Here is a 19,528-nt window from a genome sequence, read left to right as displayed (position 1 = left end):
TATACACAAGTTCAGATGTTTTGCCTGCCTGAAAAGACCCCAAAAAATGCCCAAAAAAACGCTTGCTACTAAACCGGCAAGGTGTGAAAAGAGAGAAGCCACTAACCTGTTCTATAAGTGACAAAATACAAACAATCTTTTTTTATGGTTCTGGACATGCTACAGAGCTGAAACTTCACAGGTACACTTTTTAGACCCCCCAGATACTAAATCCAAAGACATTTTTTTTTTTTTTTTTTTTTTTTTCAATAATTGTCTCTCTATCAAAAATGACAATTTTTAAGAACTTTTTTTGTGTGATTAATAGTCCTTGGGGTATGACCCAGAACCCTAGGCACTTTTAGGGGCATTTATTGGGTTTTAGGGCTTCAAAATGGTGTTTTTTGATTACCGAAGTTCGGGTCCCATTGATTTCAATGGGGTTCTGAAATCCGGGCCGAACTTTTGGGAGGTTCGGGTGTTCTGGTCAAACCAAACTTTTCAAAAGTTCGATCATCCCTACTAACCACCTCCATTCTCATAGTCATACCTCCGTTTTCCTGTTACAGCAGTTGTTTAGGGTGTCCTATTGTGACTGCGCAGTCTAATAGGCACTAGAAAAGTTCCACTGCTCTCAGTAATTAAAGTGGAACTTTACCCATAACAACTTGATAAAAGATAATGTTCTTTAGAAAGGAATACAGTTTCTGCATTAATAATTATGCTACCAAAATGAGTACATGCTGTAAACTGCAACCCTAGCATTGTTTCTGTTTCTTCTTACTGAAGGCTGCCTTTTTGCTGAAACCAAGAGCCTCTAAGCAGCAGTAAATCTTTAAGCTGCCAGCAGATCAGCCTCTACATTTTCGTCACAGTGCCAAAAAAAAGAGAGCAACTGAGCATTTGCAGAGCTGAGCGAAGCAGTGTATTACTAGATTTTAAACAGTATAGGCACTTATTTTTAATGTTTTACATATCTATAACCTGCAAAAGGGGACAGCCTGAAATGATCTAGCAGGACTTTATTTTAGGACTAAAGTTCCACTTTGACACAGACTTGGTCAGACACAACCCCTTCCCTTGTTTACAATATATATATGTATATATATATATAATCTTTTTTTTTTTCTTTTTTTTAGGTTGGACAGATAGCTTTGGCTATTTTCATCTTGATGCATAATATTGAATTAAGAACCGGAATTAATTTGCATCTACACATCTTTGCATTCTCAAGTCCACTAACCATCTTCAGTGATCATAAGATAATAAATTGGATGCTACATGGTCTTCTCTGAGGCATTGCCTGAAGGCTCTACACATCTGTGATATCATTAATTCTGCATTTCTCCTGCATAGGGAACACACACAAGATACATAGAAGACAAAAACCTGACCAACAAGGTGAAAAGAAAAATCCCTGAAGTATCTAGCCAATGGGCCTTTGAAAAGTGGGACTTGTCACTGAAGACAATGCTATAGAAATTATTTGCGTGTGTTTTTTTGGTCATTCATTTCACATCATTAAACAGACACAATGAGTCTGGGCAGCCTTCCAGTCATAAAAAACCTGGTTTTTCGATCCAGGCGAGAACGGGTGTCACTGACACCAGATATGATTAGCCTTCCTCTAGGTGACTTCCGACACACTATGCATGTGGGTAGAAAAGGTGAAGTCTTTGGAGATACCTCATTTCTCAGCAACTGTCATGAGAAACACAGACATAATCGTTGGAGCTATATAACCAAGAAACTCCGCCAGGCTAGATGGATGTCACCTGAACCCCAATCCCCTGGGCATCCCACATCGCCTCCACCGCCTCCTATCTCCCCCATCATCAAGAATGCTGTGTCCTTGCCACTTCTCAACAAACGTAATTGGGATGATGAAAGAGATGGAAGCTCAGAAGAAGCTTGGAATTGTATCTCAGAGACAAGCAGCCCTTACGGTATGTTAAGGATCCAAAGTAAAATGTAACTTAATTGTTTAAAAATGAGTGTGATATTTCAGTTCCGGGTAAATGTCAGTGATTTGTATTACACCTCATATTCTTACATCTCTTGGGAACACCAATGGATGGAATCATGCTCCTCAGTTCTCAAATCCACCCACCTGCTGTGATTAATATGAAACTTCCTCACTCTGACCACTGCTCTGAGTTATCCATTAAAACAATTATTTTACCTTTACTTTAGGCTAGGCAGCCATACTTACCTGTAAAGCAGTTCCTACATGCAGTAGGGGTTTCAATTATGTAACAATTAGCAGGTTGACTAGATTTGTAACCCCCGCAGGTAGTTAGCCCTACTTCCTAAAAAAAAAAAAAAAACACTTCATGCTGCACATATTTACCATGCCCCCCTTCATTCCTGTAAGTAAGCCATACTTTGAGTGACCACTACAGTCTTCCATTAATATGGCATTCCCAGAAGAATGAATGACACTGCATGTGCACACACAGTAAGGTGCAGCGCTGATTAGGGGAGAAAGGCTTTGCTGCTCTGGGCAGGGCCGCACAGTGAACAAAGTCGGATTGGGCCTTTTTTTTTTTCTTTATAACAGGTTTATTCTTACCTGCTCCTTGCAAGGGAATTGCACAGAATGGCCCTGAAGCTCTTTTTTTTGGGCCTACCACTGGCGCTCCGGGCTCCTCCTCTCGTGCAAGTCCCCCTATACAAAGCTGCATTTTATGGGGCATTTGCACAGGCTCACTCCTGAGCCCCGTTGTCTATTTCTATAGACACAGACAGTGGGACCTGTCCATACTCCCTCATCACTGGCACTGATTGACAGCAGCGGAAGTGACGCAGAGAAGAGCTGCAGACTGGCACAGGTCTGGATTGCAAGAGGGCTCAGGTATGTAAGGGCTCGTTTACACTTGCTTCAAAATGTGGCATTGGGCATGCTTTTTTTTAAGCACTCTAAATGCTAGTCAAACCATACCAAAATATGGTTTCCTTATAGTCCTGTTTATGCTTTGTGTTTGCTTTGTTTCACTTTGCTTCAAAATGTATACCCCATGTCGCTTTCTTGGTGCTTCAAAGTGTCTCCAAAACCTCCATAGAAGTCTATGACATATTACAGCACCTGAAGTCTTTAAGGGTCTGTTATTCAGCATTAGCTTAGCTTTGTTTTGGAGGTATTGGAGGTATGAGATATCTTAGGATGCACTGGGAAACCAACAAGTTAATCGGAAAGATGTTATCAGCAGCCCCTTTTGGTTCATGTAAATACGTTCCTGGAAGTGCCTGTCACAGATGTCACATCTGGTGTGTAGCGTGCAGCAGCAGCAAGAGGAGCAGGGTCCGGACTGGAGCAGAACAACTAGCAGACGGCACATGTGGTGTGCAAACTGGGAACACTATAGCAGATATTGGATGAGCGAGGACAGGGGAGATAGGACTGGGCAGCAGAGGATCAGCAGAGCTGGGAGACCAGACTAAGAGAAACTAGCAGATGTCACACATGGTGAGCAGCATGGGAGCAATAAAGCGGGAGGTGAGTGGGTACCGGAGAGAGAGGAGGAACAACAAACCGGAGAATTAGCAGAGCTGGGGGTTACTACTGAGCAGGGGATTAGCAGACCTGGAGGTTATTATTGAGCAGGGGATCAGCAAAGCTGGGGGTACTACTGAGTGAGGGATCAGCAGAGCTGGTGGTTACTACTGATCAGATAATCAGCAAAGCTTGGGGTACTACTGAGTGGGAATATGCTGTACAAGAATTACTTATAAGCTGGAGATCTTCTAAACAAGGGTACAATAAGCGGGGGATCTGCTAAACAAGGGTACTAATAAGCCGGAGATCTGCTGAACAGGGGTACTAATGAGCCAGAGGTTCTACTGGGCCTTTTTAAAACAAATATAAAATCAATGCACACAGCATTTGCCAAGCTTCAAAAAAAGCATTATCAAAGCATCAATGAAGCATCACCACAGCATTATTGAAGCATCAAAAACACATAAAAAAAGGAAGTTGAAGTGGTAGGCTCTTTATGACCCCTAAAATGGGAGGTGAGGGGGGACAACTGATGCCCAAACATTTTCCTACAATTTTTAGGCTTTATAGAGCTCTACGTATGGTTTGTTTGGGAATGTTGTCGATGGGAAGATCATCTAAAATGCCCAAAATGCAGGGTTAAGGATTAATAGTATTAATAGTGCTAAGCACTCCAGTCCAATAGAGGTGTAACTTTGGACACCTCCATAGAAGTTGGATTAGATCACTGTGGTCCCTAGGGCATCTAGTGCATATTCGGTCCTCCCTTAGACCATGTTTAGGCTTTAAAAGGTGAGCATTTACTCAGGAGGAGGTGGGATGTTATTTAAGAACAATTGTACAATTATAAATGGTCACTCATTCCCCCTTGTGCACAAGCAAATGCTTGGATGTGCGTGAAACCAGGGGACAGTATGCAAGCGCCTCCTGGGTACATAAACACCTTATTTATGCTTAAAGACCCTCTGTGCCCATGTGGATGAGGCCTAAAGTACTATACTGTATATAAAATGTTAGTATACATTACAAAAAAAAGAAAAGAAAACTGACTTGAAATGTATAGTTTAAATTCCACCCTTAAAGAAGAATCACTACAAAAACATTTCTATCGTTTCTGAAGGCAGAGCTGTTTAGATCTAAGCATAAATAATTAAAAATGTAGCCTCAGTTTCTTTATCTGGAAGAGCTAACGATATGCAAATGAGTTAATCTTCTGAAGCAGACCACCAGAGTAATATGTTAATAATCTGATGTATGTTAGAAGTAAGTATGAGCTGTGTTGTCTTTATAACTACCCAGCCACTAACAGAGATGACATTTCCAGATGGAGGAGTGGACGTGATTCAGCTTCTTTCTTTAATCTATCAAATAAGACAGGGCAGACGTTATCATTTTTTCACAGAAAGACTTGTTGTTTTTTTAAGTGCATTTATCTTATGTTATTGGTTTTCGTTAGATGCATATAGTACATGGCAGAATTATTCTGCAATGTTCAACCCACATTATAACTTAGATGTGTTAACCAAGTGCATCAAATGTTGGAACAACAAAATTTATAATGAAGGTATACTGGACAGCCACTGAAATATCTAGTGAATATTTATAATGAACAGACACACCAAGAGCAGTTTTGATAAAAAAGCATAAAACAAAATTTTACAGGACATCAAAATAGATAAATTTCCTTTCACATAAAAGTTACCATAAACATTAACGAGACTCAAACATACACTCCTACTCCCAATATCCCAAAAAAAGGTCAAATAATACTTAACTCTGGCAACAGCTTGCACTCGATATCTGGAATAGGACAGTGAGGAGGTTTTTTGCTGCATGCTTTCCTTCCACAGCTCCAAAAACAAACCTCTCAAAATGAACCTCTCTTTTCCCCATGCTAGAGACTCTATTTATAGTCCTGTAGACCAGAGATGACTCACAGGATGTAAATATTCCTGCTGACCACTCACAGGTTGTTTTTTGAGTTATGTCAGCAAGACATGGTTGCACTTCCCCCCAAAACCACATATTCAATTGAATACGCGGCAGCCATCTTTACACACAATGTCAAAGCTCACCAAACCACCTGTGGGTGAGAGATATTATTACACATGTATGGGAACATTTGTCATTAATCCATTAAAAATATCCACAACTAATACAATCCACCTGTTGACTCTTTACATAAGAGTGCAATAATTACAATTCATACATTTCTACTTCTCGTAGGGGGCCTAGCTTTCCTCAATGCTTTTTCCCCTATATACATCATGCACATCACACAATTCATAGTTAAAAAAATATGCCTACAACATGCACAAACTAATTATCTTCAAATAAGCATGTACAATGTGTATGCAATAAATATCCTAAACAGTTACTCAAAGATGGACTCAAGATATAATCTTCATAGTTCTTTGCTCAGAGTCTAAACTGCTTATCAAGTCTAAAGCAGATGTGTTGTTCCTTTTGTGTTTCAAAAACCACTCCCCTTTGTCTGAACACATGCTTGTTTCAAAAGTCCTAAACACCTCCCCCACATACTTCTTGTTACATGTTTAACTCCTAAACCAATTATTTGCATATCAATAGGGGGACCTAGCTTCTTAACACAGAATCTAACTAACAAATACATTTGCTATAAAATCATCAAATAACCATAGCAACACATTCCACCTCTTGATTTTTATAGAATTTAGCTCTTAAAGCCTTTCTCCAGGAAAGGCTCCCGTATGTTGTGGGCTGTGAAGGATGCCCTTCTATGTCTGTTCGCATGTTTCCTCTCCCTGCTTAAAAGATCGTATTGAGTATTCGTTCATATGTCTGTGACAAATTCCCCTCTTTTGAGTTTGCCACGAATACCTGGAGAGGACTACTTGTCAGCCTCTTACCATGTGATTATGGTCCCATGTTGGAACACTTGTTTTTCCCCTGCTGTTGAATCTGTACGTATGTGATCTGAGCGCCATTCAGTAATAATGTGCGCTCAGATCTAAGCTATCTGGGGATATGTTGAACTTACCTGTGTTATGCAGTAAGCTGCATAGTTATATAGTTTCATGCATTTTGCTGTCCTTGGGAGATGAGTGGATCACTTCTCCATTGTCTTCAGGACAAAAGACTGTGTAGGACCAGTTTTGGGCAGACAAGTCAGGCCAAAGAGACATGTACAGCCAGGCCAAAGAGACTTGTACTAACTTTGGAACCCATGGTCCGATTCGTGCCATTTTTGAATATGTTGTTTCCCTGAATAGATTGATTTTGAATATGTATTTGTATAAAGATTGGATGTATAGTTTTAAAGTTACAGCATGTGGATAAAACTGCATTTTTCCTGCCTGTGATAATTGTGTTAACCATTGTTTACCATAATTACCTCACAGACAGAGGGGGGGGGGGGATTTTATGTGGATTGTAGCCTTTGTGTTATTGGTTAATGTGTATTTGTTGTGGGTGTCTCCCTTGCATGGGGGCAGGGGATAAAAGAAATTGTAGTTTTAAATGCCTGTGGTAGCTTCCAGTAAAGGCGTTCGAGCATTCAGCTTTGGCTCATGTATGGAATTATTCAGCGATACCAGCGATTTCTTATTTGGCGAATTGGGGATTCTTCAACTATTGGGGATTAAGGAATTACAAGGCGGTGAGATACAGTGATACCATCACATGGGCAATCAGACAAAGTCCCTGGAAAACTCCAACATTCCTTTGAGCACGGTTAGCAATGTCCTTGGCAGTCTGTGGAAAGAAAATTCCAGATGAGGAGAGTCCCATGTCCTCCTTCCTTGTCCTCCTGGTCATAAGGAAATGCTCAGATGAAAGTCTACTCCAATTCAGTCACTATCAGGACATCATCTGCATCTTCCTCAGGCTCTCATGCGCTCTTCTGGTCTAATAAAACAGAAAATCTCGTGAGCAACCTCCCTAAATATACAAAAATGCCGCAAGCACTTCACTTCTCATAAACAGTGTGAAAAATCGAAATAAGTAAATAAATAGTGTTGCGCAAATATAAGTAAAATTACCTAATAATCAGTGAGATCAATAAATAAAAATATATATATAAATGCGTGAATCAATAATAACAATCAATGACTCTTCAAATTAATAAATGATGCAACATGCAAATATAAAAATATATAAAATGTATAAAAAACACTAAATGCTCAAGTATTAATATTGGTAAAATAGTTGCAAAGTGTATAAATTAAGTCCAATAAAAAAGTCCAATTAATGTTGATAATAAAAAATGCAAAAGTATAACAAAGTGTATAAATCCAATCCAATAAGAAAGTCGAAATAGTGTTTGGTGATAGAACAAAATCTTCCAAAATAGTTCCTTTGAGCAGGGTTAGCAATGTCCTTGGCAGTCTATGGAAAGAAAATTCCAGATGAGGAGAGTCCCATGTCCTCCTTCCTTGTCCTCCTGGTCATAAGGAAATGCTCAGATGAAAGTCTACTCCAATTCAGTCACCATCAGGAAATCATCCGCATCTTCCTCAGGCTCTCATCCACTCTTCTGGTCTGCCTCATCCTATCTGGCTTGGTCATCTGCTCATCTGCTCTGCCTGCTCTACCTCTTGATGCTCAGTACTTTAAAAGAGTAAGAGACAAAGCAGATCATATGTTCCTTCCACCTGTGCCAAAACACATAGCTCACTGCTCACATTTCTCAATCTGCCCATTTTGTAGGGTGCCCACTGTTGCCTTGTAACACTTTCTCAGAAAGGCATTGACTTCCAATGAAATGAATAAACTTGCATGTCTCTCTGTGCTGTCTTGGGAAAACAAGTCTGCTGTTGTCCAGTCTTTACAGCAGGGCACTCTCTAGCAAAGTGCCCCATTCTATGACAAAAAAAAAAAAATTATTGGGACTAAATCTACTATTCCCAACCACTTGCTTCTACTACTTAAGCAATGCTGGTGTGAGAATCCCATCTATTTCCTCTCTAGGGACCCCTGATCTAAGTAAATCAGTCCACATGTGTCTCGTGGAGACCATAGGACTTGCCTTCCTTGTATCTCACTCAATTTGGTCATAGCTGATCAGATCCTCATCTTCCCACTTATGGGAAGTAACAGTGACACATGTCCTACTTTTGCTTACAGGCTTAGGGCCTTTGTCCTTTGTTAGGGCATCATTAGGGGGGTTTGGACACACTTCAAAGCCACTGCAGGTTTAACTTTAAATGCCCTATTTCCTAAATCATTCGCCTTGCTTGCAGTGTCTTCCAAACACTCAGTCACCACTGGAAGCTGCTCCTTGAGCTCAGTTTGGGTATACCCCTTTACCACTTCATTTACTTCATCATGAGCAGTATCCCGCAAACCATTCTCTCCACCTCACAATTTATTTTTATTTTTCTCCGTTGGGTGATTATTGGATGTGCCTGACACTCATCCAAATTATCACTATCATCAGAATAGGACACATTCTCATCATCTGAAGACTGGAACCATATGGGATCTGCAATCATCACTCTCACTTTACACTTCTTCTCTATGGCAACTTTTCGACATGCATTACTTTGCATACATTCTTTGGTCATACCAACAAGCGCTTCCTTCTTCTGCACCTCGCAGCAAAGGGCCTGCACAACTAACCAACCATGAGTAGCAGCAGCTCCTTCTTAGAATATACGCTCAAATCTGCGTACCAAGTTCAGTACCAAGGTCTGGATAGATTGGACCAGCATATTTAATCAATTCCTCTGGAATGGGTTTCCAGTACCCAGACAGAACAAATATTAAGCGCTTAATCACTACCCTAAACGAGAAGAAGCAGCTGGAAACTTAGGTAAGGTCAAACCAACAAAGCCTCAAAAATGAACATAAACCAACATTAGTGCAGCGCTAAAAATGATGACACATGGTAAGGTAAAAAGTCCATAAGAGTCCAGAGAGAAATATGAGGATGCCAAAGTCAGATTGCCTTCAGTGTAGAAAGGGTGAACATACACCAAATCAGTGAACACCTCCACCAGTGAGTATCATCGCCTCTCACCTCCAACACTTGACCACTAGGGGTCATCAAGCAAAACGAACAGCACTGACGACAAAATTCCTCTGCAAAGATCCTGGGCTCAATACGGTCATGTCATCCATACAAAGGGAGAAAGAAGACAATCTGAGTGCTCTCTGTCGCCCTTAAACTTTTATTAAACAAATTTAAAATTACTTACAAGCGAAGCACTGGCTCAGTGCTTAATGCAGGCATTTACAATAGAACATCTTCCTCCATGGGCGGCTGTGGGTGACGCCAGACTCCTCCCCCTGTACGCGTTACGTCAATGGGTGTGACTTCGTCAGCGGGGCTTTCCAGTACCCAGAACAGACTCATGTTGGAATCGCTCTATACTTAGAAGCTGATGACTCGCCCAAACCCCCCCCCCCCCCCCCGCTCTCTTTTTTTTTTTTTAAACAGACGCTTCTCTCAGGGGGAACACAAATGCAAAAACAACAATCGCAATCTTTATGTATTGTCCTGGCTCAAAGTGACTGTGCTTAGGGCTTATTCACTAAGCTGCTGACTCTAGCAGCAATTCAATGAATAATAGTCCTACACCCTCTATAACACAATATTTCATCCCAATATTCTATATTCAGTGACCATGCAGTATCCTGCCAACTACGCCAGTTGTAAAGCAACACTATCTGTAATGTAAAAAGCAACACAATCAAGCATTTATACTACGATGGATCACTTTTCAGAGAAGTTTGATAAGTGGTGAGGAGGTGATTTGTTACCTACTTATTACCTGTTTTAACCCTGTAAATGCAGGAGCAACCCAATGCACTTAAATGGGCTACTTTTGGTGTCAGTAATGCCTGCAGAAAGTGACATGTTGTTTCATTTTCGCCTTATTTAGGTGGTCAGTGGGCAGGGCGGTACAACTGTGGCTTAACTGTCTGCTTTTATTGCCCCCTGGCCATCCCTGTGAACGAGCCCTTACTTATTTCCATGGTGGTTGTTAACAGCAAACTAACTAATTATGTTAAAAGCAGATATAAATCGAAGATATGAAAAATGCGCAGAACCAAAAAAGCATTGCAAAACATGAAGCTATTTTGTATTTTTAAAGTAAACTATGAAAAATACTTTTTTTCATAGAGTTTTATAGCAGTCACTTTATTGCTTGCTGAGATTACAAGTCTAAATAGGTAGTTTTTTATAAATAAAGCCAAAGAACAGTTAAAATGGCAGCAGTTGTACAAAAAAGCTATAAACAATAGGAGATTGCATTACTAAGCAATTACCTATTGTTTGCGCCTTTTTTGTATTTTGAATCTTTTTTGAATAAAGAGTACACGGCAGATTGTTCCCACTTTCTCTTTTGAGTTAAGGGCTACTTTTGGGTCTCTTTCCTCCCCCACCTTTCTTTGGCAAATTGTATTGTTCCTATTTGGGGAACTCCACCCAACATAGGGTGAGTCCATGTGTTTATAGATCATTAGGATCCAGCCTCTTCTATCCTACTCTTTTGGCTAAGCGTTTTTACATGCAACATATTAAAATATAGCTTTTATGTTTACATACACTTAGGGCTCGTTTACAGCCGTGGCCAAAAAGTATTAATTTTCACAAAGTCTACTGCTTCTGTGTTTTTAGATCTTTTTGTCAGATGTTACTACGATACACTGAAGTAAAATTACAAGCATTTCATAAGTGTTAGAGCCGGTTCACACTACCGCGACCAGAAAGTCGCCCCATGAAGGAGCGACTTTTTAGCGTGACTTTGAAGAGACTTGTTTAGAGACTTGTAAGAGACTTGTAAGAGACTTGGAAGAGACTTGTGCACTACTTTGAAGAGACTTAAATGATAGGCGACTTTGTCTGTGGGGAATGCCTGGCTAATCTTTTTCTTCTTCCTGGAAAGTCTGATAACGAGTCGCTTGAAAATAGATAAGGATCCGACTTAGAGGCAACTCCCATTGAAGTCTATGTGCACAAGTCAGATAGAGGTCGCCTTGAAGTAGTACAGGAACCTTTTCTGAAGTCGGAGCGACTTCAGTAGTGCATATTAAGACGGCTCTCATTAATTTAGATTGAATTTGTGATGACAAGAGACTTGGGGCAACTTGAGGGCACACAAGTCGTGTCCCAAGTCGGAGTAGTGTGAACCGGCTCTTAAAGGCTTTTATTGACATTAGGTTTATGCAAAGATTTATTATTTGCAGTGTTGACCCTTCTTTTATAAGACCTTTGCAATTCACCCTGACATGCTGTCAATAAACTTCTGGGCCCATTCTTGCATAATCAATGCTTGGAGTTTGGCAGAATTTGTGGGTTTTTTTTTTGTTCACCCACCTCTTGAGGATTGACCACAAGTTCTCAATGAGATTAAGGTCTGGGGAGTTTCCTTGCCATGGACCCAACATTTCAATGTTTTGTTCCTATAGCCACTTAGTTTTCACTTTTGTCTTATGGCAAGGTGTTCCATTATTCTGGAAAAAAACATTTTTCGTCACCAAACTGTTCTTGGATGGTTGGGAGAAGTTGCTCTCGGAGGATGTTTTTGAACCATTCTTTATTCATGGCTGTGTTCTTAGGCAAAATTGTGAGTGAGCCCACTCCTATTCAGAAGCAACCCCACACATGAATGGTCTCAGGATGCTTTACTGTTGGCATGACAGTGGACTGATGGTTGCGCTCACCTTTTCTTCTTCGGACAAGGTTTTTTTTTCAGATGCCCCAAACAATCAGAAAGAGGATTCATCAGAGAAAATGACTTTACCCAAGTTCTCAGCAGTCCAGACTCTGTACCTTTTGCATAATATCAGTCTGTCCCTGATGTTTTTCCTGGATAGAAGTGGCTTTGCTGCCCTTCCGGACACCAAGCCATCCTCCAGAAGACTTCTCCTCACTTGCCGACTGCCGCACGACTATTTACTTCGGCAGTCAGCCCCTCACAGGCAGAGTAACGTAGGGCTACGTCGCTAACCTGTGAGGATTTTGGGAGCTCCCGCGCGCCGACGGAGGCGCGCTCCCGCTCCCGCGCGGTCATGGACCCCCCCGCGCGTGTGCCCGGTGGACCCGATGTCCGCCGGGCACTCGCAATCGTCCGTGACAGCGGGAGAAAGGCAGGCGGCTAGTGTAAACAAAGCTGCCTGTCAGTTCTCCCTGTGTAAGAATGATGATCAAACGGTTCTACTATGTAGGACCGTTTATCATTGTTCTTACACATCAAGCCACAGCCAATCATAGTTAGAAGCATGCCCCTAGGACACACTTAACCCCTCCCTCTCCAATACAGTTAACTCCTTCACTGCCAGTGTCATTTTTACAGTAACAGTGCATATATATAGCACTGATTACTGTAGTAATGTCACTGGTGACCCCAAAAAGTGTCAAAAATGTCAGTCAAGGGTCCGATCTGTCCGCCCCAATGTCGCAGTCCCGCAAAAAAAAAACGCAGATCGCCGCCATTACGCGTAGGGTTGAGCGGACACCTAGATGTCCGTGTTCGACGGGTTCGGCCGAACTTTAAAAAAAAGTCCGGGTCCGTGTCCCGGACTTTTACCGAACTTTTCCCGGACACCGAACCCCATTGAAGTCAATGGGGACCCGAACTTTAAGGCACTAAAATGGCTCTAAAACACCAAAGGAAAGGGCTAGAGTGCTGCAAATGGCAGCAAAACGTAATTAAGAGCATGGCAAGTGCTCTGCAAACAAATGTGGATAGGGAAATAACTTAAAACAACAAAAAAAAACAGAAAAATAAAACAATGTTCTTCTTCATCTCTGAAGGACGAGGCCCATATGGAGTAGGAGGGAGGTTGAGGTGGTGGTGGATGTGGCGGTGACATAGGCGTGCGCACAGGGTGTGCTGGGTGTGCCTGGGCACACCCTAATCACCTAGGGCACATAGCATTGCCAGTGAGGAGATGGGAAAGATCTCCCTGGGACCTGCTCTGCTCTATTTCTCCTTGCCTACAGGTACATGGCCCCGATACATTACTCTCCCTGCTGGCAAACACATGCATGTGTATTTCAACTTTGGGGTGCACACCTTAATGCAATAGGCTGCGCACACCTATGGGCGGTGTAGGTGGAAGCGGCGGTGGAGGAGGACCAGGGCCGGATTAACAGCATCATGGGCTTGGTGCTGAGGATTTTGAAGGGCCTTAAGGGCCGTGCCTTGGCATGCACCCAGAGGAGGAAGGGTGCAGCCATGCATGCCTAATTCAACATGGGATGCTGTCTCTGAAGCCCATAAACACATCCATGCATCGCCAACTGTCCCTCCTTGTCCGGCCTTCACGCTGTGTGGGGAGGTTCTGAGGGTGCTGCCTGGGGAAGCGAGCATAGAAGCCAGACTTCTGTGTTTACAAGTGACAGAAGAGCGGTAACAGTGAATATGGCCAACCCGGGGCCTATATAAAAGGTAGGGGCCTGGAGCTGCAGCTCCAATAGCCCCTACATTAATCTGGCCCTGAGGAGGAGGACGAGGTAGCCAACACTGCTTCTTTTCAAAAATTTTAAATGAGGGTACACCCCAAAAGAGTGAGAAAGAGCAAAAATGGAACAATGGGTGGGTAAGGTCGGTATCCATTGCTATTCTGCATAAGGTACGGAAAAGTCCCGTGGGATCCATGCCTGGTTCATTTTAATGAACGTGAGCTTGTCCACATTGTCTCTGGACAGGCGGCTGCGCTTGTCTGTTATAACGCCCCCAGCCGTGCTAAATACCCGTTCAGATAATACACTGGCTGCAGGGCACGCCAGCACCTCCAAGGCGTAAAGGGCAAGCTCAGGCCATGTGCCCAATTTGGAGACCCAGAAGTTGAAGGGGGCAGACCCGTCATTCACTACATGTAGGCGTGTGCACACATACTGCTCCACCATGTTGGTAAAATGCTGCCTCCTGCTAAGACGTTCCATCTGAGCTGCTGGTGCTGCTGTTTGTTGTGGCGTGCTGACAAAGCTTTTCCACATTTCGGCCATGCTAACCCTGCCTTCTGAGGTGCTGGCGGTGCCCTGGTTGCGTTGGCGACCTCCTCCTCCTCCTCCTCTGCCTTGTGCTTCCACTGTGGCCCCGCTGTCAGATGGGAATGCCAGCAGCATGGCGTCTACCAGCGTGCGCTTGTACTCGCGCATCTTGCGATCGCGCTCCAGTGAGTGAATTAAGGACGGTACGTTGTCCTTGTAACGGGGATCCAGCAGCGTGGCCACCCAGTAATCAGCACAAGTTAGAATGTGGGCAACTCGGCGGTCGTTGTGGAGACACTGCAGCATGTAATCGCTCATGTGTGCCAGGCTGCCCAGAGGCGACGAAAGGCTGTCCTCTGTGGGAGGTGTATCGTCCGTGTCCTCTGTATCCCCCCAGCCACGCACCAGTGATGGCCATGAGCTGGCCTGGGTGCCACCCTGCTGTGAACATGGTTCCATCTCCTCCTCCAGCTCCTCCTCCTCCTCATCCTCCTCATCCTCCAGAACTGTGCCCCTGCTGGACAATTGCGTCCCTGGCGTTTGCGTGTGCAGGAACCCACCCTCAGAGCCCCTTGCGAATGACTGCCCTGAAAGCCTTGGAAATGTTACCTCTTCATCCTCCTCCTCCTCCTCATCCTGTGCCACATCCTCTTCCATCATCGCCCGAATTGTTTTTTCAAGGAGGCATAGAAGTGGGATAGTTAAGCTGAGAACGGCGTCATTGCCACTGGCCATGTTGGTGGAGTACTCAAAACAGCGCAACAAGGCACACAGGTCTCGCATGGAGGCCCAGTTATTGGTGGTGAAGTGGTGCTGTTCCGCAGAGCGACTCACGCGTGCGTGCTGCAGCTGAAACTCCACTATGGCCTGCTGCTGCTCGCACAGTCTTTCCAGCATGTGCAAGGTGGAGTTCCACCTTGTGGGCACGTCACATATGAGGCGGTGAGCGGGAAGGCCGAAGTTACGCTGCAGCGCTGCCAGGCGAGCAGCAGCAGGGTGAGAACGCCGAAAGTGCGCACAAACGGCCCGCACTTTCTGCAGCAGCTCTGACATATCGGGGTAGTTTTTAAGGAACCTCTGCACCACCAAATTCAGCACATGCGCCAGGCAAGGGATGTGCGTCAAACCGGCTAGGCCCAGAGCTGCTATGAGATTTCGCCCGTTATCGCACACCACCAGGCCGGGCTTGAGGCTCGCTGGCAGCAACCACTCATTTGTCTGCTGTTCCATGCTCCTCCACAACTCCTGCGCGGTGTGTGGTTTGTCCCCCAAACAGGCAAGTTGTAAAACTGCCTGCTGTCGTTTACCCCTGGCCGTGCTGAAGTTGGTGGTGAAGGTGTTACGCTGTCCGGATGAGGAGGCGGTAGAGGATGAGGAAGCGGAGTAGGAGGAGTTAGGAACAGGAGGCAAACTGAAGCGCCCTGCAATCCTCGGTGGTGGAAGGACATGCGCCAAATTGCTATCCGCCTCAGGCCCATCCGCCACTGCATTTACCCAGTGTGCCGTTAGGGAGATATAACGCCCCTGACCGTGCTTACTGGTCCACGTATCCGTAGTTAGGTGGACCTTGGCACAGATGGCGTTGCGCAGTGCACACCTGATATTTTCCCCCACTTGGTTGTGCAGGGAAGGGATGGCTTGCCTGGAAAAGTAGTGGCGGCTGGGCACGACGTACTGTGGGACAGCCACCGACATAAGGTTTTTAAAACTGTGCGTCTCCACCAGACGGAATGACAGCATTTCAAAGGCCAATAATTTTGAAATGCTGGCATTCAGGGCCAGGGATCGCGGGTGGGTAGGGGGGTACTTCCTCTTCCTCTCAAGTGTTTGGGAGATGGAAAGCTGAACGCTTCCACGGGACATTGTGGAGATGGTTGTTGGTGACCCAGGTGGTGGTGTTGCTGACAGATCGTCTGTTTGCGGGGTGGCAGGTGCCGGTATCACTACAGATGTGGCTGGAGCGGCCGAGACTGCAGCAGAAGAGGAAGCAGGATGAGCCAGAGACGTTTCTTGGTTTTGAAGGTGTGTACTCCACTGCAGCTCGTGCTTTGCACTTAGATGCCTGATCATGCAGGTTGTGCTCAGGTTGAGAAGGTTTATGCCTCGCTTCAAGCTCTGATTGCACAGGGTGCAAACCACTCGTGTCCTGTCATCAGCACATTTTCTAAAGAACTTCCACGCTAGAGAACTCCTTTGAGCTGACTTTGGTGCGCTCGTTCCCTTGCTGCGTTGGGCAGTAGCGGGCGTAGTGTCTAGGGCACGGCCGCTCCGCTTCTGCACCCTGCTCCCTCTTCTGCTGTGCTGGTGGCTCTGTGCGACCACCGCCTCTTCCTCCAAACTACTCAGGTCACCTGCATGACGTTCATTCCATGTGGGGTCGAGGACCTCATCGTCCTCCACATCATCTTCCACCCAGTCTTCACCCCTGCCCTCCTTGTCGGTCTCCACAATGCTGAACGCCGCAGCAGTTGGCACCTGCGTTTCGTCATCATCGGAGACGTGCTGCGATGATCCTTGCATGTACTCATCTTGAGAAATAAGTGGTTGGGCATCGCTGCACTCAATCTCTTCCACTTCTGGGGCAGGGCTAGGTGGATGGCCCTGGGAAACCCTGCTGACAGAGTCCTCAAAAAGAATAAGAGACTGGTGTATGGCTTGGGGCTCAGACTGCTGGCCTGATTTGCAAGGGGGTGAGGTGAAAGACGGTTGGACATTGGCTGCAGGTGCCAACTCTGACCTTTCTGCAGTAGACTGGGTGGGAGACAATGTGAAGGAACTGGAGGCACTGTCAGCAGCAAACCAATCTACTATCGCCTCAACTTGTTCTGGCCTCATCACTTCTAGGGGCGTTTGATGCCCTACCAAATACTGATGCAGGTTCTGTCGCCTACTCACACTTGAGGAAGGTGTTTCACTTGTGCGTGTAGCTGGCACAGATCGACCACGTCCTCTCCTTGCAACAGGAGCTCTACCAGCAGCACCACGACCCAGGCCACGGCCCTTATTTGACGGTCTCCTCATATTTCTGTAATTTAAGATCTTGCCCTAGAAAGGTTTTTATTGAATAGCGGAATAGGAAATATGATCCAAAAAAGTGTATGTATCTCGCACGTACAAAACCACACTAGGCCCCAATTACTATTGTTTCTACCCCTAAAAGGATGGATGAGGAGTAGGAGGAGTATGGAACAGACAGCACCCTCAAATCTTCAGAAGTATGAGATGAACCCCAAAAACTTGGAAAGGTGGATCTCACACGTACCGACACAGACTATCCCGCAATTCAATTGATCCTCAAAGGTTTTTATTGAATAGCGGAATAGGAAATATGATCAAAAAAAGTGTATGTATCTCGCACGTACACAACCACACTAGGCCCCAATTACTATTGTTTGTACCCCTAAAAGGATGGATGAGGAGTAGGAGGAGGAGTATGGAACAGGCAGCACCCTCAAATCTTCAGAAGTATGAGATGAACCCCAAAAACTTGGAAAGGTGGATCTCACACGTACCGACACAGACTATCCCGCAATTCAATTGATCCTCAAAGGTTTTTATTGAATAGCGGAATAGGAAATATGATCAAAAAAGTGTATGTATCTCGCACGTACACAACCACACTAGGCCCCAATTACTATTGTTTGTACCCCTAAAAGGATGGTTGAGCAGTAGGAGCAGGAGTATGGAACAGGCAGCACCCTCAAATCTTCAGAAGTATGAGATGAACCCCAACAACTTGGAAAGGTGGATCTCACACGTACCGACACAGACTATCTCGCAATTGAATTGATCCCCAAAGGTTTTAATTGAATAGCGGAATAGAAAATATGATCAAAAAGAAAGTGTATGTATCTCGCACGTACACCACCACACTAGGCCCCAACTACTATTGTTTGTACCCCTAAAAGGATGGTTGAGCAGTAGGAGGAGGAGTATGGAACAGGCAGCACCCTCAAATCTTCAGAAGTATGAGATGAACCCCAAAAACTTGGAAAGGTGGATCTCTCTCACACGTACCAACACAGACTATCCCCCAATTTAACTGATCCCCAAAGGTTTTTGATTAAATAGCGGAATAGAAAATATGATCCAAAAAAAGTGTATGTATATCACACGTACACAACCACACTAGGCCCCAATTACTATTGTTTGTACCCCTAAAAGGCTAGATGAGGAGTAGGGGGAGTATGGAACAGGCAGCACCCTCAAACCTTCAGAAGTATGAGATGAACCCCAACAACTTGGAAAGGTGGATCTCTCTCACACGTACCAACACAGACTATCCCCCAATTTAACTGATCCCCAAAGGTTTTTGATTAAATAGCGGAATAGAAAATATGATCCAAAAAAAGTGTATGTATATCACACGTACACAACCACACTAGGCCCCAATTACTATTGTTTGTACCCCTAAAAGGCTAGATGAGGAGTAGGGGGGGTATGGAACAGGCAGCACCCTCAAACCTTCAGAAGTATGAGATGAACCCCAACAACTTGGAAAGGTGGATCTCTCTCACACGTACCAACACAGACTATCCCCCAATTTAACTGATCCCCAAAGGTTTTTGATTAAATAGCGGAATAGAAAATATGATCCAAAAAAAGTGTATGTATATCACACGTACACAACCACACTAGGCCCCAATTACTATTGTTTGTACCCCTAAAAGGCTAGATGAGGAGTAGGGGGGGTATGGAACAGGCAGCACCCTCAAACCTTCAGAAGTATGAGATGAACCCCAACAACTTGGAAAGGTGGATCTCTCTCACACGTACCAACACAGACTATCCCCCAATTTAACTGATCCCCAAAGGTTTTTGATTAAATAGCGGAATAGAAAATATGATCCAAAAAAAGTGTATGTATATCACACGTACACAACCACACTGGGCCCCAATTACTATTGTTTGTACCCCTAAAAGGCTAGGAGTAGGGGGAGTATGGAACAGGCAGCACCCTCAAACCTTCAGAAGTATGAGATGAACCCCAACAACTTGGAAAGGTGGATCTCTCTCACACGTACCAACACAGACTATCCCCCAATTTAACTGATCCCCAAAGGTTTTTGATTAAATAGCGGAATAGAAAATATGATCCAAAAAAAGTGTATGTATATCACACGTACACA

General features: G+C 44.3%; 1 protein-coding gene across 1 annotated transcript in view; it reads left to right on the top strand.

The window, feature by feature from the left end:
• Positions 1 to 1,169: 1,169 nt before the first annotated feature.
• The window catches only part of CDC42EP1 (CDC42 effector protein 1), a 42,545-nt gene continuing 24,186 nt past the window's right edge, over positions 1,170 to 19,528 (top strand). The window contains exon 1 of the mRNA XM_082266459.1: positions 1,170 to 1,925. Within this exon, the coding sequence (XP_082122585.1) occupies positions 1,514 to 1,925 (412 nt within the window). The 5' untranslated portion in view covers positions 1,170 to 1,513. The remainder of the gene's footprint in view (positions 1,926 to 19,528) is intronic.

Source organism: Pelophylax lessonae (assembly GCF_965119305.1).
Source record: "Pelophylax lessonae genome assembly, chromosome: 8".
NCBI lineage: Eukaryota > Metazoa > Chordata > Amphibia > Anura > Ranidae > Pelophylax > Pelophylax lessonae.
Note: the sequence above shows the minus strand (reverse complement) of the source record. Positions and strands in the feature narration are given on the sequence as shown.